At 41.1% G+C, this 15913-nt stretch overlaps 1 protein-coding gene across 1 annotated transcript in view; it reads right to left on the minus strand.

Moving 5' to 3' along the window:
• The window catches only part of syt3 (synaptotagmin III), a 32745-nt gene extending 24992 nt beyond the window's left edge, over positions 1-7753 (minus strand). Inside the window, exons 1-3 of the mRNA XM_034219625.1 lie at positions 7372-7753; positions 2272-2631; positions 577-979 (exon numbers count right to left, since the gene is read on the minus strand). Of these exons, the coding sequence (XP_034075516.1) occupies positions 577-724 (148 nt within the window). The 5' untranslated portion in view covers positions 725-979; positions 2272-2631; positions 7372-7753. The remainder of the gene's footprint in view (positions 1-576; positions 980-2271; positions 2632-7371) is intronic.
• Positions 7754-15913: the final 8160 nt, after the last annotated feature.

Genomic DNA, 15913 nt, shown 5'->3' on the forward strand with positions numbered 1-15913 from the left:
CATGAATCAAGCTGCCTATAGCCTCTCTGTTCTGTTAGAAGAAGGAAACTACCAACTTGTACAAGCCAACCTTCAAATGTACAGGGGTGAGCCTTTCAAACAGCAAGAGTACCTTTTGGGCAAAGAACATCTCACTGTGTGGCATGGTTCTAGGTATGGCAATGTTGGTCTCTCTATTAAATGGATTTCCATGAATTTCTTAAAGACAATATTGCCTTCATCAGGACAAACTGTAGTCACTTTGGTCGTTCCCCTGACTTTCCATCTAGCAACATCAACAGGTCAACATCTAAATGTTTGCAATGATATGGCTTATTATTAAATATATGCAGAGCTCATGACAACCCCATCAGCCCCAGCTGTAGTTTGAATTAACTGCTAGTAAGGAAATGTTAGCATTGAAGCATTGTCATTGTTAGCATGACGTTAGCATCTAGCTCAAAGCTTTGCCTCAGAGTAAATCCTCTAAGATCTGGCAGGGGAGAAACGTATTATTGTTACAAACTGTTGAATCCTCTGAGAGCAAACTTTGTAAAACAAATGTAGGAGAGTCTCCAGGTGTGTGAGTTGAGTTACCTGTGTCCTGTCTATTGCTACCTCTCAGCAGGTAGCTGAACTCCTGGCAGCGTTCACTTTGGCTGTAGCCTCTTGGGGAGTTGAAGCACAGTTCTTCCACCAACACCAGCGCCTTCTTACACAGGTCTTCATCCCAGTCCCCCGACATCCTCCAATCCGCATTGCACTCTCACCAGCAGTCAGCCAATGACAGCGCAGCCCTCGCCGCCCTCACCTATCGGACGGCGCTATGATAAATTGAATGTTGGCCTGTCCACCTTCTGCAATATATGTCAACTGAGTGAGAGGAGGCAGAGGAAGCTGCCGGCAATAAAGAAAGGAACAAAGGGTTCTGCCAGTGGCCTTGGTCTGGGTCACAGAGTGCCCATGTATGACTCAGCGTCACCCACCCCTCTCTCTTTCCCTGGAAGAGAAAAAAGGGAGAAAATTGGCAATGTGAGTGTAAGTACTAGTGTACAAATCAAGCTTTTAGCAGATTAGTCACCTTTCCTATTAATCAAGAACTCTGATGCGAGAACCATCAGTGTGTGTCTGATGGATCATTGGTTCTGGTCCTACAAAATATTACACTATACACTATGAAGAGTGAAAATAGATAACTGGCATCATGAAAGAAGTGTTTTCTCAGGTGCCGCTAAATTCTAAAGGCTAGCAAATGTGTTGATATCGTTAAAATCACATTAGGGTCAGGTTCCGTATTTGACCAAAAACACATTTAATTAAGCCTTTACCATTTACCAAGCCAAAATGCCGCTACCATCAACCACATGTCTCATTGTTGGTAAAAAAAATACAAGTAAAAAACAGTAAACAAGGCAGTCTGAGGGTATCCTCACCAGAGTGCCATTTATGCAAGGGCACATTGCTTTTGAATTGTTTCGAGGGAAACACATTTTTTTATTTCTATTCTCCACTGGAAAGGGATGGCAGCAAACGACTCCCGGGCAAATACAAATCACCATATGGTCTATGTATGGCCAGAAGTACCAGTTAGTTAATGAGCCTTAACCTACCCTTGAGGTGTGAACAAAGTATTTTGAAATGAATAAAAAAGACTCTGAAAGCTATGTGGAATTGCAGTTGTTGCCGATGTTGGTGTTGGTTCTTAGTGGGTTCGGCACGGCAAGCAACCTTTTTTCATTACATCTAATTTAATTCCATGTTAATATCAGAAGTTTCACCTAATGTATGTTAAAATATACTATCAATAAATTAGCCCATGGAGTTTTGAATTAAAAGGTAGTACTTTTCACATTTACCTCGAGCTGGAAACTTCCAATAGCTCAAATGTTGTATTTTATTCTCAAAATGTATTAATAACTTTAAATAAAGCCAGATGCTTTCATACTTTCTCAACATGATTCATATTTCATTAAGAGTCTTAATGATCTCCTGGGGATTCTGTGATGATGTTTGTGTCCAAAACTGACCAATGGTCTTCATTGTGACCAGAGTATTTTATATAATGATTAGTTATTTTGTGGAGTCCATAAAACAGAAATATGATGAAGGAAATGCCAACACTGTGAGAGAGAAGATAACTAGTTTCCCTTTTATCATTCAACATACTCAATTGATTGCCTTCCTCAGGCTTAGCTTTACAAATAACTAAGTCAAATCTATTGTACTAAAGAAACAATTCAAGTGAAAGCATTTTATCAACTTAAATAATGTCAGAAAACCATGGTTGTTTACCTTTATTGAATTTGACTGTTGAAGTTCTGGGCCATGTTGAATTTGCAGGACAGAGACACTCTACATCTAAAATTGTCTTTGCAAGCAAATTTGGCAGAGGAATAAGGAATTATGCCTGCAGTGCATGCATAACCTTTATCTTGTTATTTTCCTAACGGTTCCAAGACCAGAAAGGGGGCCCTGCGGACAAGTGGCTCTTTTTTCTTAACTTCCAATTAGGAACAGAGTGTAGTTCTCAGTCATCTGGATCCAACTGGGTCAGTGCAACACATCAGTTGTAGTGGTCCTGCCAGCACTTCAGCATTGATCTGCACCCACTGTCGGATTTGCGGAGACTCTTTTGAAGCTCTCCAACATAACCTGAAAAACAATGAAAATCAATCTGTCAAATAAGTGAAGAGACACAACAAGAATAAGAACAAAAAACACTAACATTTGGAGGATTTTTTAAATCTCCTTAAATATAAGATGGAGGTAAAAATCTGATTCATTAAGTTTGACTGCCCTGTAGTTGTGCTCCTTGTCTTTTCATCTAAGAAAAACAAGAGTGTTGTAGCATATTGTCTATTGTCTAAAAGCAGGTCAATGCCTAAACTCCAGTTTCTCACAGTTTGTGAGTCTCAAGGGACTCTGACTGTGGAGAACGAATGCAAAGTTGTGTCTAATAATACATAGCCATTGCAGGAACCCTGATATTGAAAATGTCCTGCAAATAATGTTGGACAAGCTGGAGTTTGGGTGGAAAATAAATCACTGGCAAAACAATGTTCATGGTGTGCTCACTTTTTCACCAATCTGTTTTGTCCTTGTAAAGCAGTTGCCCTATTTCTTAAGCAAGGTGCCTAGTCGGACAGGGCAAGGACTATTGATCAGTTGATGTATGTTGTTCTGTGAAATGTCAGTGTCAGTCTTTGTACATTGAGTGGCACCTCCCTAGCAAAGCGCTCCTTATATGTCCATCTGTCCCAGACCCATCAATCAATCACTGCATTAGGCAAAGACATACTTCACTCTGAACAAGTCCCTATCCAAATAATGCTTCCAATCTCTTTCGAGTTTTTCTCACTCCTCTTGAAAACAGAAACACACTTTTCTTTTCTTGTTCGCCCTCTGTTCCTGTCTCTTTTGAGAAGCGGATTGTCACATTAGGGTAAACTGTCAGTTGAGAAGAGACTCAGATAATGCACTCTATTTATCTGTCCACCACAGCTCAGCCTATAGCAGTTGGAGAAGAAATTAGCAAATCAAAACGTAATCCAGACCTTACATCCTACATCAGCCCTCCTCGTGCCCCCCCCCCAACCATTTTACCCATTAAAATAGTAAATCTGTCTGAGTGATTTTAAAACCTAGGATATCTCAATCTGAAGAATGGCTGTCTAGCACAAAACTGGCCGCTTCCAATGCCAATGACAGATTCAGGGGGAGGGAGAGGCAAAGATTTAATAGAGGAGACAGACAGAAATAATGATTGTGTAGCAAGACAGAGGAAGACGGAGAACGAGGGATATACGTCATTAAATTGGAGGCGAGACAGATGAAGAGGGTCGGAAAATAACTGGGGCAGAGAAAGTCCGAAAAAAAAACAGGAAGCTGGCGGCAAGGGGTGACACAGCAACAATGGTAATCAACGGTTAAGGGGGTGCAATTTACAACAAGCTAAATATTTACAAAGGCTCACAGACAAACATCAATTCAGAAACATGTTGATCAACAATTCGGCTCAGATAGCACCATGCCCAGAGATGCACATCATTTCTTATTTAGTGTACAGACCAATACTAAACCTCCCACAGAATCTACATTGACTGCTGTTGTGATGGGGATCAATACTATCAAGGAACAAATACACCACAACGAAGACCAGATGACCAGTGAGGTCACCGTCCAAATGGGAAGAGGAGGCAGGATGGCATGAAGGTCACAGTCTAATCACACTACGGAGAAAGCAGAATGGGAACTGGGGGAGGTAATTGCCCAATCATGGGAGAGGGTTGCCAGTCAGATCAAGAGCTAAATCTTGGAAAAAGGGAAAACTAGAACAGAAAGAAAGACCAGTCAGCCATATAGCCTCAATAAATATAGACGAAAATGTATATATGAGTCAGTAAGAAGCTGCAAGTTCAAACCTATAGCATGTGTCCTTCAGTAAGACTCTGAGCCCCTTGATGGCCCATCCTGTTAATCACTAAGGATAAGAGCATCAGCTAAATGTCTTCTTTTTTTTAATGGCTAAGTCCAGCCGTTACATCCTCGATAGCTTAAAGGCAACGAAGCAGATGAGGCATTTATATTTGTATCCCCTTATAATGAAGGGATCATGCATGTATTTGCACTGGCAGGAGTGAAGTCGCCATCAGGTGACTAGAGAGATGAGTAAAAAGAAGTGAGGATTATCATCCAAGATGTAAATAAAAAAAGCACACATTCATTATTTCTGGGACATACACCAATACATATTTATTTAATATCGAATGCACTCACTCATCTTTTATATATATTGGATTTCTATTTGTTGGCTCCGTGCTAGTCAAACAAGAATTTCAGGGGTTTTCTCCTTTGCTCAGAAATTCCACCGAAAAAGCTACAAACAAACACAAATCTTCAAGCAGGGCAAATGTGAATATGATAAAACCCATGGGGCGGGTTTTGAGTAACAAGGATCATGTTAGAGAGTGCGACTGAAATCTGAAATCTGCGTGTGCAATCTGTCTCTGAGGGATGAATCACACACCTAAGCAGGGTTTGGGAATTACAGTGATAAGGCATTTGAAACACTGCTGTCTGCTGAGTAAGAAGTAGCAGACATTTGGAAGCTTACCACAAACCTGTGATCTATTGCAACCCCATATCCTCGTTTGAAATTCATTTCCTAGTGAAATTATATGTTAGTCTTTGAATTGAATACAATACATTAAATATGAGTCTGCTACCATTTTAGCTTCTCCAGTTCAGAGGCAACTAACCAATATTATTTGTTGTGGCAGCGGTAGTATTACCTTGAGGTCGTTCTGAATATAATTATAGAGTTCAGATAGCAATCAGGCAGTTTAAAGATACTACCCTTATTCACTTAATAAAAGTTTATTTTCAGTCTCACCTTTTCTCTCTAACTGAAATTACCATTTAATGCTGACATTTACAAATGTTATGGGAAACACTGAATACCTTCCTAATTGGAAAATGTAATTGGGAACAGTCACAGTCTTTTTTGTTTGAGAACATAATGCTTCTGTAGACAATGGAGACTAATCCATTGGATATACTGTATAATAGGATATTACTTTGGATCTCAGTGAACCTGCTTTCAAGTCCTTCAATCTGCTGCTGCGCTCTTTCTTTTGTTTTCTACCGTATACCTGGAAGTCATGTTTTATTGGAATGCTCATTCTTGCAGATGTTTCTGTTTATGTTAAAGTCTGTAACATTGCTTAAGTGTTTAAGCTAATTTCACACTTCCAATGTCTGTGCTTGGCAGCATCTTTTGCATTATATATTTCCTTTAATAATTTTTCATTTACATTCTGTTTTACTTTACAGACATGGCCTGTGACCCTCACCGTTCCAGACTTTGATGCTGTCTGCTCTGCTGCAGCCTGCTGGGCCGTATCATGTTGTGTACCATCTCAAATCGATGTACTCATGTACCCTTAGATCATCCGCCATTCGTCGGGACTATCACTGATTCATAGAGGTCATGACCTCTCTCCACCGACACTGGCATATCCTCTTTTTTGTTTTGCATCACTTCCTTTCGAGGCCAAAGCGATGACTGCTCGAGACAATGCTTTCAACGCTCCTCTCTGCTCATTCGGCCGTGACAGATTGATGCACAGGGGTAAACGGATAGGGATACAACAACACATCTTTTTGGTTACTCCAGTGGAGCGCTACTTGCGCGGGACAGAGACAGCGGCGTATAAGGCCAAGATTGAGCGTGGGGATATTAATGTCTATTGACTAGAGGTAATAGCTTTGCCAAGTCTCTGCCTCGAGGTTGTTCCGATAATAGCTCCCACCCTTTCAGTAGTTCCTGAACACCATTTCAGCAAACAAATAATATGAGGTGGGGGAAAGTGTCATGAATGTGTGCTTAAGACCATACATCTCTATAAACATGCAATGAAACACGCATTCACAACCAAGCATACACATTTTCCTTTTTATCTCTACCTATTTCCATACCATATTTACACATATCAAAGGGGTTGCTGTTCAGGCTCTCCAAGCTTTTCCACAACTTGGGACTGCAAGTGTTTTTATAGTCTATAACATGAGAGAGGAAATAGAGAGCAAGTGGCCGGCCAGGAGCCTTCGGAAACTGGTGCTACCTTTCCTGTCTCTTGCTCAGCCAGTGTAGCTGCAGAGCAGGACCTATTTACAGACAGGGAGTGTAATCACATACACACTCATACACACTCACACCCACACACTGACACACACAGAACAGAAGGCTGCCCTTACTTAATTATTTATCCTAATGCTATGTCAGAGTCTGTATCTCCCAGTTTGAGGTTTCTTTTAATTATTTTTGCATAAAGATGGTTCTCTGTGGTGTGAAGCCAGAGCAACTGTGTATTTGATGGCTTGGGGAATGGGGTGTGGATGGGGTGGAGGGGGAATTACGCACGTCTTACGCACGTCAACCTGTCTTCTGTGTGTTTTCTGCGTGCTCGTGCGCGCATCCCACTGTCTGTTCATCTTATATGTTAAAGCGTTTGCGCGGAAGAAAGTTAAATCATCAGCAGCAGTGAGGATAGCTGCCATTGATACAGTTTTGATATGAGCCTGTTATCTGAAGGCTATTCCTATATAGCCTGTATGGACTGCCTCCACACAACATGCATCCCACTAACTCGAAACACACACATAGCCTACCAATGGAAGAATGCAATATGAAAGAGCCTGGGTGATGCACAAATAATATACATTAAATATGTATGGGAAACAGACACATGCTGCTAGATTTAGGGCATATTCAGCAGAGCCCAGTGCGGGATGCAGGATCAAAGGAGATGTGATGCAAATTACGCACACATCGCAATATCTCAGACCCGAATGCAAGCTGGTAACAGAATCAACAAAGGGAACATGTCCTACCTTGGCGTTGCAGAAACCACTGTATCCCTCTGTCCAATTTACTAGCTTCTCCGCTGTTTCAGTCAGATGCGACGCTTGTAAAGGGGCATTCCGCCCTCTTTTGCTCTGTCCACCCCCTCCTCTCGCTCACTCCCTCTCTTCTCTCGAAGACGCACCGAGCAATAAGCCCCGCAACCGGGATGGCAGACTGAGAGAAGGAAATTAACAGTATGTTATATCTTCCCTCCCCGCGCTTACCTTCCGTTTTCTGTGTTCTACCCTTATATTTTACCCCCTCCTTGTGTTTTCTCCTCCTCTCTGTTTCACTATCCCCTCCCTCTCAATCTCTCACTCGGTTCCTCGCTCCCTCGCCTTTTTTCCCTCCCTGTGCTCTGAATACTAATACTCTGTCTCTCTTCTCACTGCCTGTACAGCCCGGCCAGTGCTAAAGATATACTGATGTATGTGGGGCGTGTAGAGAGAAAGCCAGAAAGGCAGAGATGGTGTTAGTGGAGGTGGGGGGGGGGGGGGGGGGGAGTCCTGGGATGGTGTGGAGGGTAATGGCTACTGGGTAAAAAAAGAAAGCCTAGGAACTTGTTTGGTCTTATTATAGCTGTGATTAGATAATACCCCTGCAGATGCCCCTGGAGAGGTGGTGGTGGTGGGTGGGTGGGTCTATCGGTGGGGCCATAAAATGTAACTTCTTTTTATGGTAGCATCCCTGAGATGAGGGGATGGAAGAGGAGAGAGTGGAGGTAGGGGTGGAGGAGTGTGAGGAGGAGGTGTTGCTGGGATTTGAAGCGGCGGAGAGCAGAGATGGAAGGGAGGGCCAATGTTCGGCTCTGAGCCAAAAAAAAGGACATGGCTCTTATAGCCTGTTTGTACATGTGCAGGTGTGTGTGTGTGTGTGTGTGTGTGTGGTGTGTGTGTGTGTGTGTGTGTGTGTGTGTGTGTGTGTGTGTGTGTGTGTGTGTGTGTGTGTGTGTGTGTGTGTGTGTGTGTGTGTGTGTGTGTGTGTGTGTGTGTGTGTGTGTGTGTGTGTGTGTGTGTGTGTGTGTGTGTACCATGGAAACCTCAGCAAAAAACGAGAAGAGCAGATGAGCGATGCAGAGGCTATGATCTAGTTAGATTGAGACACAGCCTTATTGGAGTCGTGATTAGATTATGATATTCCGGCAGGCGTCATATAAACAGAGAAGGGACACATAAAAAACGTTCTGTGTTTTATGATAACATCATTGGCAGGATAATGAGGACTCCACGGTGGATCTGGAATAGGTAAGTAGCTGTTTTTTAAACGGTGCCCTCTGGGGTGCTTGACTTATTCCCAGAGGGGAGTCACCAAACAAAAATCTGGAAATTGTAATTGAAAAAATAACTACATTTTTTAATTAAGCTGAGAATGTAATGTAGTCCAATTATGCATCAAATCAACAAACATTTCTTCAAATCTATTATCTAACTAGCTGCTTACAGGGCAGTGAGCAAAAAAACAACACACAATAAAAAATAAAAAAAACATTGGCCCGTAGCAAACACAACAAATGTTACTTACATGTAAACAAATGAAGGATATTTGTCAAAAGGGCCTCAGACAAAATAATGAGAAGAAGGACTGGGTTTAATCCGTTAGATTGATGAGTTGAAAACATATCCCTTGCCTTAGGTTTTCTACTCTGCTTTCTGCTGCGACAGCGCCAACTTCATCAGTTAAAGTCATCCCTTTGCCCTTCAATATGTTCATTGCATTTAGGCCTGCTGCCATAGTGAATGAACATGGTGAACAGGGTGTGCATTTTCTTGATTCTTGTTGTTTTGTATCATTGAAAGCTTTCCCTAGATTTCTGCAAAACCACTGCAAATACACATAACCTAGTCAGTTATATGGTAAAACAGAAAGCTTTTTTATTTTAAGAGAAAGTCCTTCTACTGATTTATGTTGTCGCGGTAGAGGTATGCACCTTCATTTTTAAAGACAGCAAACCGATTAATTAATCATTCTCACAGAGTAGACTGTTCCCTAACAACACCTACTGGGCCACACAGCACTGAGAATACACAGGCCTTATTCTCCACTTTGGTATGGAAATTCTACCTTTATTCTGATAAAACTATTCTAAAAAGATGTTTTTTTTTCAACAATAGCTCTTATTAAACTATTATTTATTCATAAAAATGCTAATTACGGGCATCCAATGTTTTTTTTTTGTAAATTAGTGTGAAGGGGCACTTGAATTACCTTTGCTTAAGTGAATCCAAATTTGATCCTGTGGGTGTTATTTTGATAATAGAGAGCAAAGATAAAGACAAAGCTTTAAAAAAAAATGTGTAATCCACATCTTAAAAGGGTCACACAAAGAGAGCATTCAAAACTTATGTTCTGGTTGAGTAGGGATCTCCATCAGATTTGTATCAGACTCAAATAATATATAAGTGTCACTTTAATTGTAACAATTCACCCTGTACAAAATACTATCTTCAGGATCCATTACCTTATTCCACCGACAGAATAATTTTATAATAAAATAAATAACACAATGTACACACTGTCATTCTTATTACGTTGTAAAATAATATCTTGTCAGTCATCACATGTTTCCCTGAAAACGACAGGAATTATATTAAACGGATATAACACGTCATACAAAGTATAATACATCAACACCCCATAATTAAATGTCATTTTCATTGACATCCTCCTGGAAACAGTAATGGTAAAAGCAGGATGGAAAAAAAGCTGGTTGGAACCCTGCAGCTGCCGATGATTGACTGATGAATGAGTAAACAGTGACCTCTGTTAACTGTCACAGCGAAGCACAGAGAGAGTCTGAGACACACAACAGAAGAGGACAGGGACGCATAGCGAGGGAATCAGGATCACACAGAGGGGGGGGGGGGTGCAGAGGAAAGGAGAAGTCAATGGATTGACAAAAGATAGAACTTAAAGCTAAGCCAGTGGCAGCAGCTACTGTCAAATACCTTGTTTCCTCTGTAAAAGCCATCGGCATGACAATATTTCTTATTTATGGTGCAAATTATTCACTCTTAAAAATGTACATAGAACACACAGAGCAAACAGGCATACAATAAAGCAAATTTATAAGCTACAAGGATCTAAATATCACACGTGCATATATTTTTATATAAGTAGACCAAAGAAAGCTCAAAGGGATAAGAGCCTATGAGAGAGATTGAGAGTGACCGTCAGTGTTAACTCCAGAAGTCAAAATTCTAATTTTAATATCATTTTTTAAGAACAATTTTAAAGTTACATAATTGTTGATACGTAATAAAAATAGTGCTTAAGGAAGACTGTTTCCTGTGTCCTCTAAACTGTCCCTTAACATATACCACATTTAGCCTGAATAGTCTTGAGACACTTTATCCCCAAACATGTTGTCTGTAAAAGCTGGAGGACTGGTGGTTTTGTACATTTAACTAAATGCTTTGTTACATCTAAATTGTCAGTGAAAGTTACCAGTGTGCTCTTATGTTGACATCAACCAAAATCAATGGAGAGTTTTGTTTCCTGAAAACTGTGCTGCTACCTTTTTCTGGGTGAACAACATTTTTCTATTGGCGAGATCCACAAATCGTTACAACTTGCAAGGCGATGGTAATGTAACCAGAAATGTAGAGGAGCTAATCTCTTATGTAATTTATTGCAACTGGCCACTACTGATGCATGACTGTTCCACTGTTAGGCCTACCTTACCACCACATTGACTGTGGCTTCTGCAATTATGTTAGATGGTACAAAAGATTGTATGTTAAAAAAATGCTCCAATGGATACTGTAATGGAAACTGGAGCAAGGAGTCGAAACACAATGAGAACACGGTAGAGCCCCAAGTCGATGGCAAACGCTGAAGATGTATTTGAAGTTACAGCCTGAGAACTGACAAAGACATTTGCTGCAGCAACACATTGACACAGCTCCTGCTCAACGAATTCTGAAGATCTCCAATTTGTGTAGTTCAAGACTAAACTATTCTCAAGGAAAGAGAGAAAGCGGCAACCAAGGTTGCATGCCTGAATTCCTAACTATAGGAATAGAGTGATAAACTGCGTAAAAAGCAGATACCTTGGCAAATATTTTCCTCAACAGATACATTCCAGTCAAAGTATTTTTTAAATCACAATTTTCAAAACTAAACAAAAGAGAAAGAATAAGGACAGCAGGTTGATCAACCACCTTCTACATTTTGAGCATTCCATTTGAATCAGTGGAACGTTCATAGTTCACCTTTTGGTTGTTGAAATGGGAGGCTGTGGCTCAGTGGATAGTGCACTGAACTTGGAATCAGGGGATAGCAAGTTTGAGTCCTGCTGCAGTCAGCATGTTGTTGTGTCCCTGAGACATTTCACCCCAAATTGCTCCTGTGGGGATTGGCCACAGTACTGAATGTGTGTAAGTCGCTTTGGATAAAAGCGTCTAACAAGTGATATGTAATGTAATGAAAGTTTAAACATTGGAATACTTTAGCAAGTTTTGGCACAAGATGGAAAATTAATAACATGCATTGTAACATGATCTGTGATTGTTGGTCACCATTTATAGTTTTCATAAGTCGCCGAATGGTGCATCATTTTAAATGTTGCGGAAGCAAGGTATTGTGGGACTGCTCCTTCACCTTTCCTTGCTTAATGGTCCAGTGTATCCTATGCTAAAGGAGATAAGGGAAGAATTGAAGCCCCTTTTCTTATCTACAGAATTCAAACAGGTTTTATCATGGCTGCCACTTACTGTAGGTAATTCCGGTTCCTTTCACTCTGTTAGGAACCTTTCTGCGTAACCTATGTCTCACCAGAAGAAGAGGGGGTTGTCCCTCTAGGGAAGCCAAGACAGAGGAGACAGACAAAGATATCACTCAGGCCCGGTTCTACAGGGGTGCATAAGGGTGCATTGCACCCTCAGTTGAGTCGTTATGCACCCTCATTTAAAAAAAAAAAAAGTGAAAAAAAAGTGAATAATATTACATATATAATAATAGTAGTAATAAGGAGAAGAATTTAGTTGAAATAAAATAAATTGTAATTGTGGTTAAATAACATTGTCTGCTGCATTTATTTGGTCAATTTAAACGGTAAGTAACATTATTATGTCAGGTGCGCGTGACCTGTGCCGCTGCGCGTTCGTCATCTGCAAGGTGCTTACACAGCAGTCAGTGATGGACATCAGAACATGGTTAAAACAACCAGCCCTTATCGCCAGCAGTAACACTGCATCTACTGCAGGTAATAACAGTTCAGATCATGGGGACATTACGTTACCCGCGGCCACTGTCGTGGTCAGTCCTCCCGCCTCGCCCACGGAGGCGGAGCCCCAAACGCCGCCACCCCTCAGCAGCCCGCAAGTGCCAGAGGACCTCGGCAAAACAGATCCTGCCCAGGTATATTTAAAAAAGTACCCAACTCGCCTGTACAGTGGGGTAAGGCGCTCATTTTGCAGCTCATGGTTTCAAAACAGAGATTGGCTGGAATATTCATGTAAAAAAGATGCCATCTTCTGCATGTAGACATTTCGGTTCAAGTAAGTCAGATGCCTTCATCACAACTGGCTACAACAACTGGCGCCATGCTCTTAGGCTACGTGATAAGGGACTGGGAAGGCATGAATCAAGCAAAGAGCACATAGATCTCTTCATTTTGCTCTCAAAGTGCACCAGATTGATGCTTTTAACTTCAATATTTAAAAAATAAATAGCACTTTACCACTGCACCATCTCTAATCTCAGATGCACCCTGAGTCATTTTGTTCTGGAACCGGGCCTGATATCACTTAAAAAGCAGTACCTCTGTCTCTGTGCTCTATCTCGTCTTGCCAAAGGGGACAGACTTTCCAAGTTGCCCATAGCTCAAGGTTTTACTTTCCTCAGCAGCACCAACAAAACAAATCATAGGTAGAATGTAGCTTCTACCCAACAAAGTCCTCTAGCAAAACAATAGGACAAGCTGCTGTCCGGCAAAGAGCTCTCCCCAAAGTTGTTGCTGACAACTTATATACACTATAAAAAAAGGGTCCAACCAAACAGGACAAGAAAACAAAGCTTCAAACATGTTTTATAAAGAATAGGGAACTCAGGAAATGGTTGTAACAACAACAAAGGTTCAGTTACAATTCTTTATTGCCAAATGTGTTTAAAATATGTACTTCAAATCTAATATTTAAAGTATATGCAAGTGAAAAAGAAGAACCCAGAAGAGTGGGCCGAGGCCTTTAAATGGATAGGCAGGCTACTTGAGTGAAACTAGGGCGCTACCATATACTCAAAAGGTAGAAATGGCTGACCATGCAGCATACAAACATTTACAGGTACAGTATGAGGTTTTACCGTATCACTGGTGTGCAAGACAATGGCAAGCAGGACAAACTGTAAGGAAGCAGCAAAGGAGCATAACATAATACAGACTGAGGAGACCAATTTATCCATGTTTTAAAATAGACTGCCACCTGTACCATCAATCATGACAGACAGGGGCAAAGGGCAGAAGAAAGGCCAGCAAGTGCCTTTAATAAGCAGGCCTAATGAGGGGAGTGGTAGGGGAAGGAGCCATAAGCCAGGCCTTGAGCTGCATTCCACCCACTACCCACTTCACAGACAGTTTGCCAAATATAATATAAAATAACGTACCATAACATAACTTAACAGTGGATATGGTCAATTAACATTAACATGTTAACAAAAGGGAAATAAATGTGTGTCTGAAATGTGTTTTGGATTTGCTAATTTCCAGTGGGTTCTTCCTTGGCCCATACACCCATCCACTAAATTGTATGAAAATCCTGCTTGAAGTTTTTTCTGTGATTATGCTGACAAACAGTCAAGTAAATAAACTTAACGAAAGCATAACCTCCTGCATGGTGGTGATAAACCAATCGGCCGGGCCAAGAAAAATATCAATGTGTGTGCAATGCATGTGTGTGGGTGGCTGGTGGTCAAGGTTTCTATCGAGGAAGTAAGAGAATAAAAAATAAAGAGATAAAGCCAAACATGGTGGTTTGTTTTGGACGATTAAGGAAACATTAGCTGCGTCATGGCTTGTTGTTGCATGACTCTGTATTTCTTTGTGAGGGTGGGGTTCCTCTCTTGGATGGTTTTGAATGTGAACATACTGTGGATGTAATGGGTGCTGATGTACTGTGGGAGCCTCTATGCCATTTTTATTGCCTTGTTTTGGATGATTTGTTGTCTATTGAATTGGTTTTGTGAGGCTGTGGTCCAGGCTGGTGCTGCCAACAAACTGAACACAAAGGGGACATGCATAATGGAGGATCAGGCCTTTTTTTATTCAAAGGGGATAGAAACAACTAACAATTGGACTTAAAGAAGACAAAACAACAGAAAAGGAGATTCCCCAATGATGTGGTGCGGGAACCAGGTCAATTCTGATTGACCACTTTCTGTATTTAAAAAAGGTGCAATGTGTAAGATATGTTTTGTAAGCTAGTTCAGGCAATCAACTCGAGCCACAATGAAACACTTCAGAGGCCTTACCCCTGCCTACCAAAGAGATCTCATTCTTCACTTCACATCTTATTCTGGCGGAGAGGAGTAGAGTCTGCAGCCCTGGGGCGTGGACTGAGCTTCAGTTAGCACTTAAAGTGATCCTAAATTCAGCCACCACATCACCTGGTTTTATGCAGACTGCAAACTTTCTGGTGCTGCTGTTTCACATGTTAGACCCAGCTGTGGTTGGTTGCCAAGTGCAGGCTGTCCAGACTGCTCTCCTCTCCCCGGGGGGCTGCTCTCCTGACCGCGGAGAGGTTGAGACAAATGTGCGGGTCGTTTCTCGTTTCTGCCACTCTGGATTTGGTCCAATAAACAAACTAACAAAATGTAATCACACGGCCCATACAGCCCCCAGTTAGTGCCACAGTACATAAACAGATGGTTAAACTGTTGGCCAGCACCACACGTTAAGGTTAGAACAGCAGTGTTATCTGACTGGTGCTCAGACTTTCAGTGCATTGATGTAGATGTGAGTATTTCTTGACCTCCTGTACATTTTACTGTGAAGTAAAACTTAATTGTTAAAATAACAGATGATTGTAAATTGAGATTACATGGACCTAAAAGTAGAAATGCTGCTGTAATAACATCTGATTATGCAATAATGAGTTGCACAAAGAACCCAGCTAATTCATGAAAGCATTATTTAATTATAACAATTTCCCATGAGAGGTGATTTGAATGAAATGTTTGTTCATTAAATCTAGAGTGTAAAACGTATTGTTAAAACAAAATGTTTGAATACTTTTTCATCACATTTTGCCAACTCTGACATAATTATGTCCCGTATTGGCATTTCAGATCTAATGAAATTATGCATCTTCTGAATGTATTGGCACTTTCTTTCAGAGCCTTCTCCATCGCTGCCCCCACCCTCTGGAACTCCCTTCCACAACACATCAGAGACTGCACTGACCCCCCCCACTTTCAAAACACTGACCAAAACACACCTCTTCAGACTGGCTTTTAATTTGTGAATTATGCTGTGTTGCTGTTTTATAATATTTTGTATTCTATTTTATCTCTTTTTATCACCACTGTAAAGCGTCT

This window comes from Gymnodraco acuticeps, unplaced genomic scaffold, assembly GCF_902827175.1.
Source record: "Gymnodraco acuticeps unplaced genomic scaffold, fGymAcu1.1, whole genome shotgun sequence".
Taxonomy (NCBI): domain Eukaryota; kingdom Metazoa; phylum Chordata; class Actinopteri; order Perciformes; family Bathydraconidae; genus Gymnodraco; species Gymnodraco acuticeps.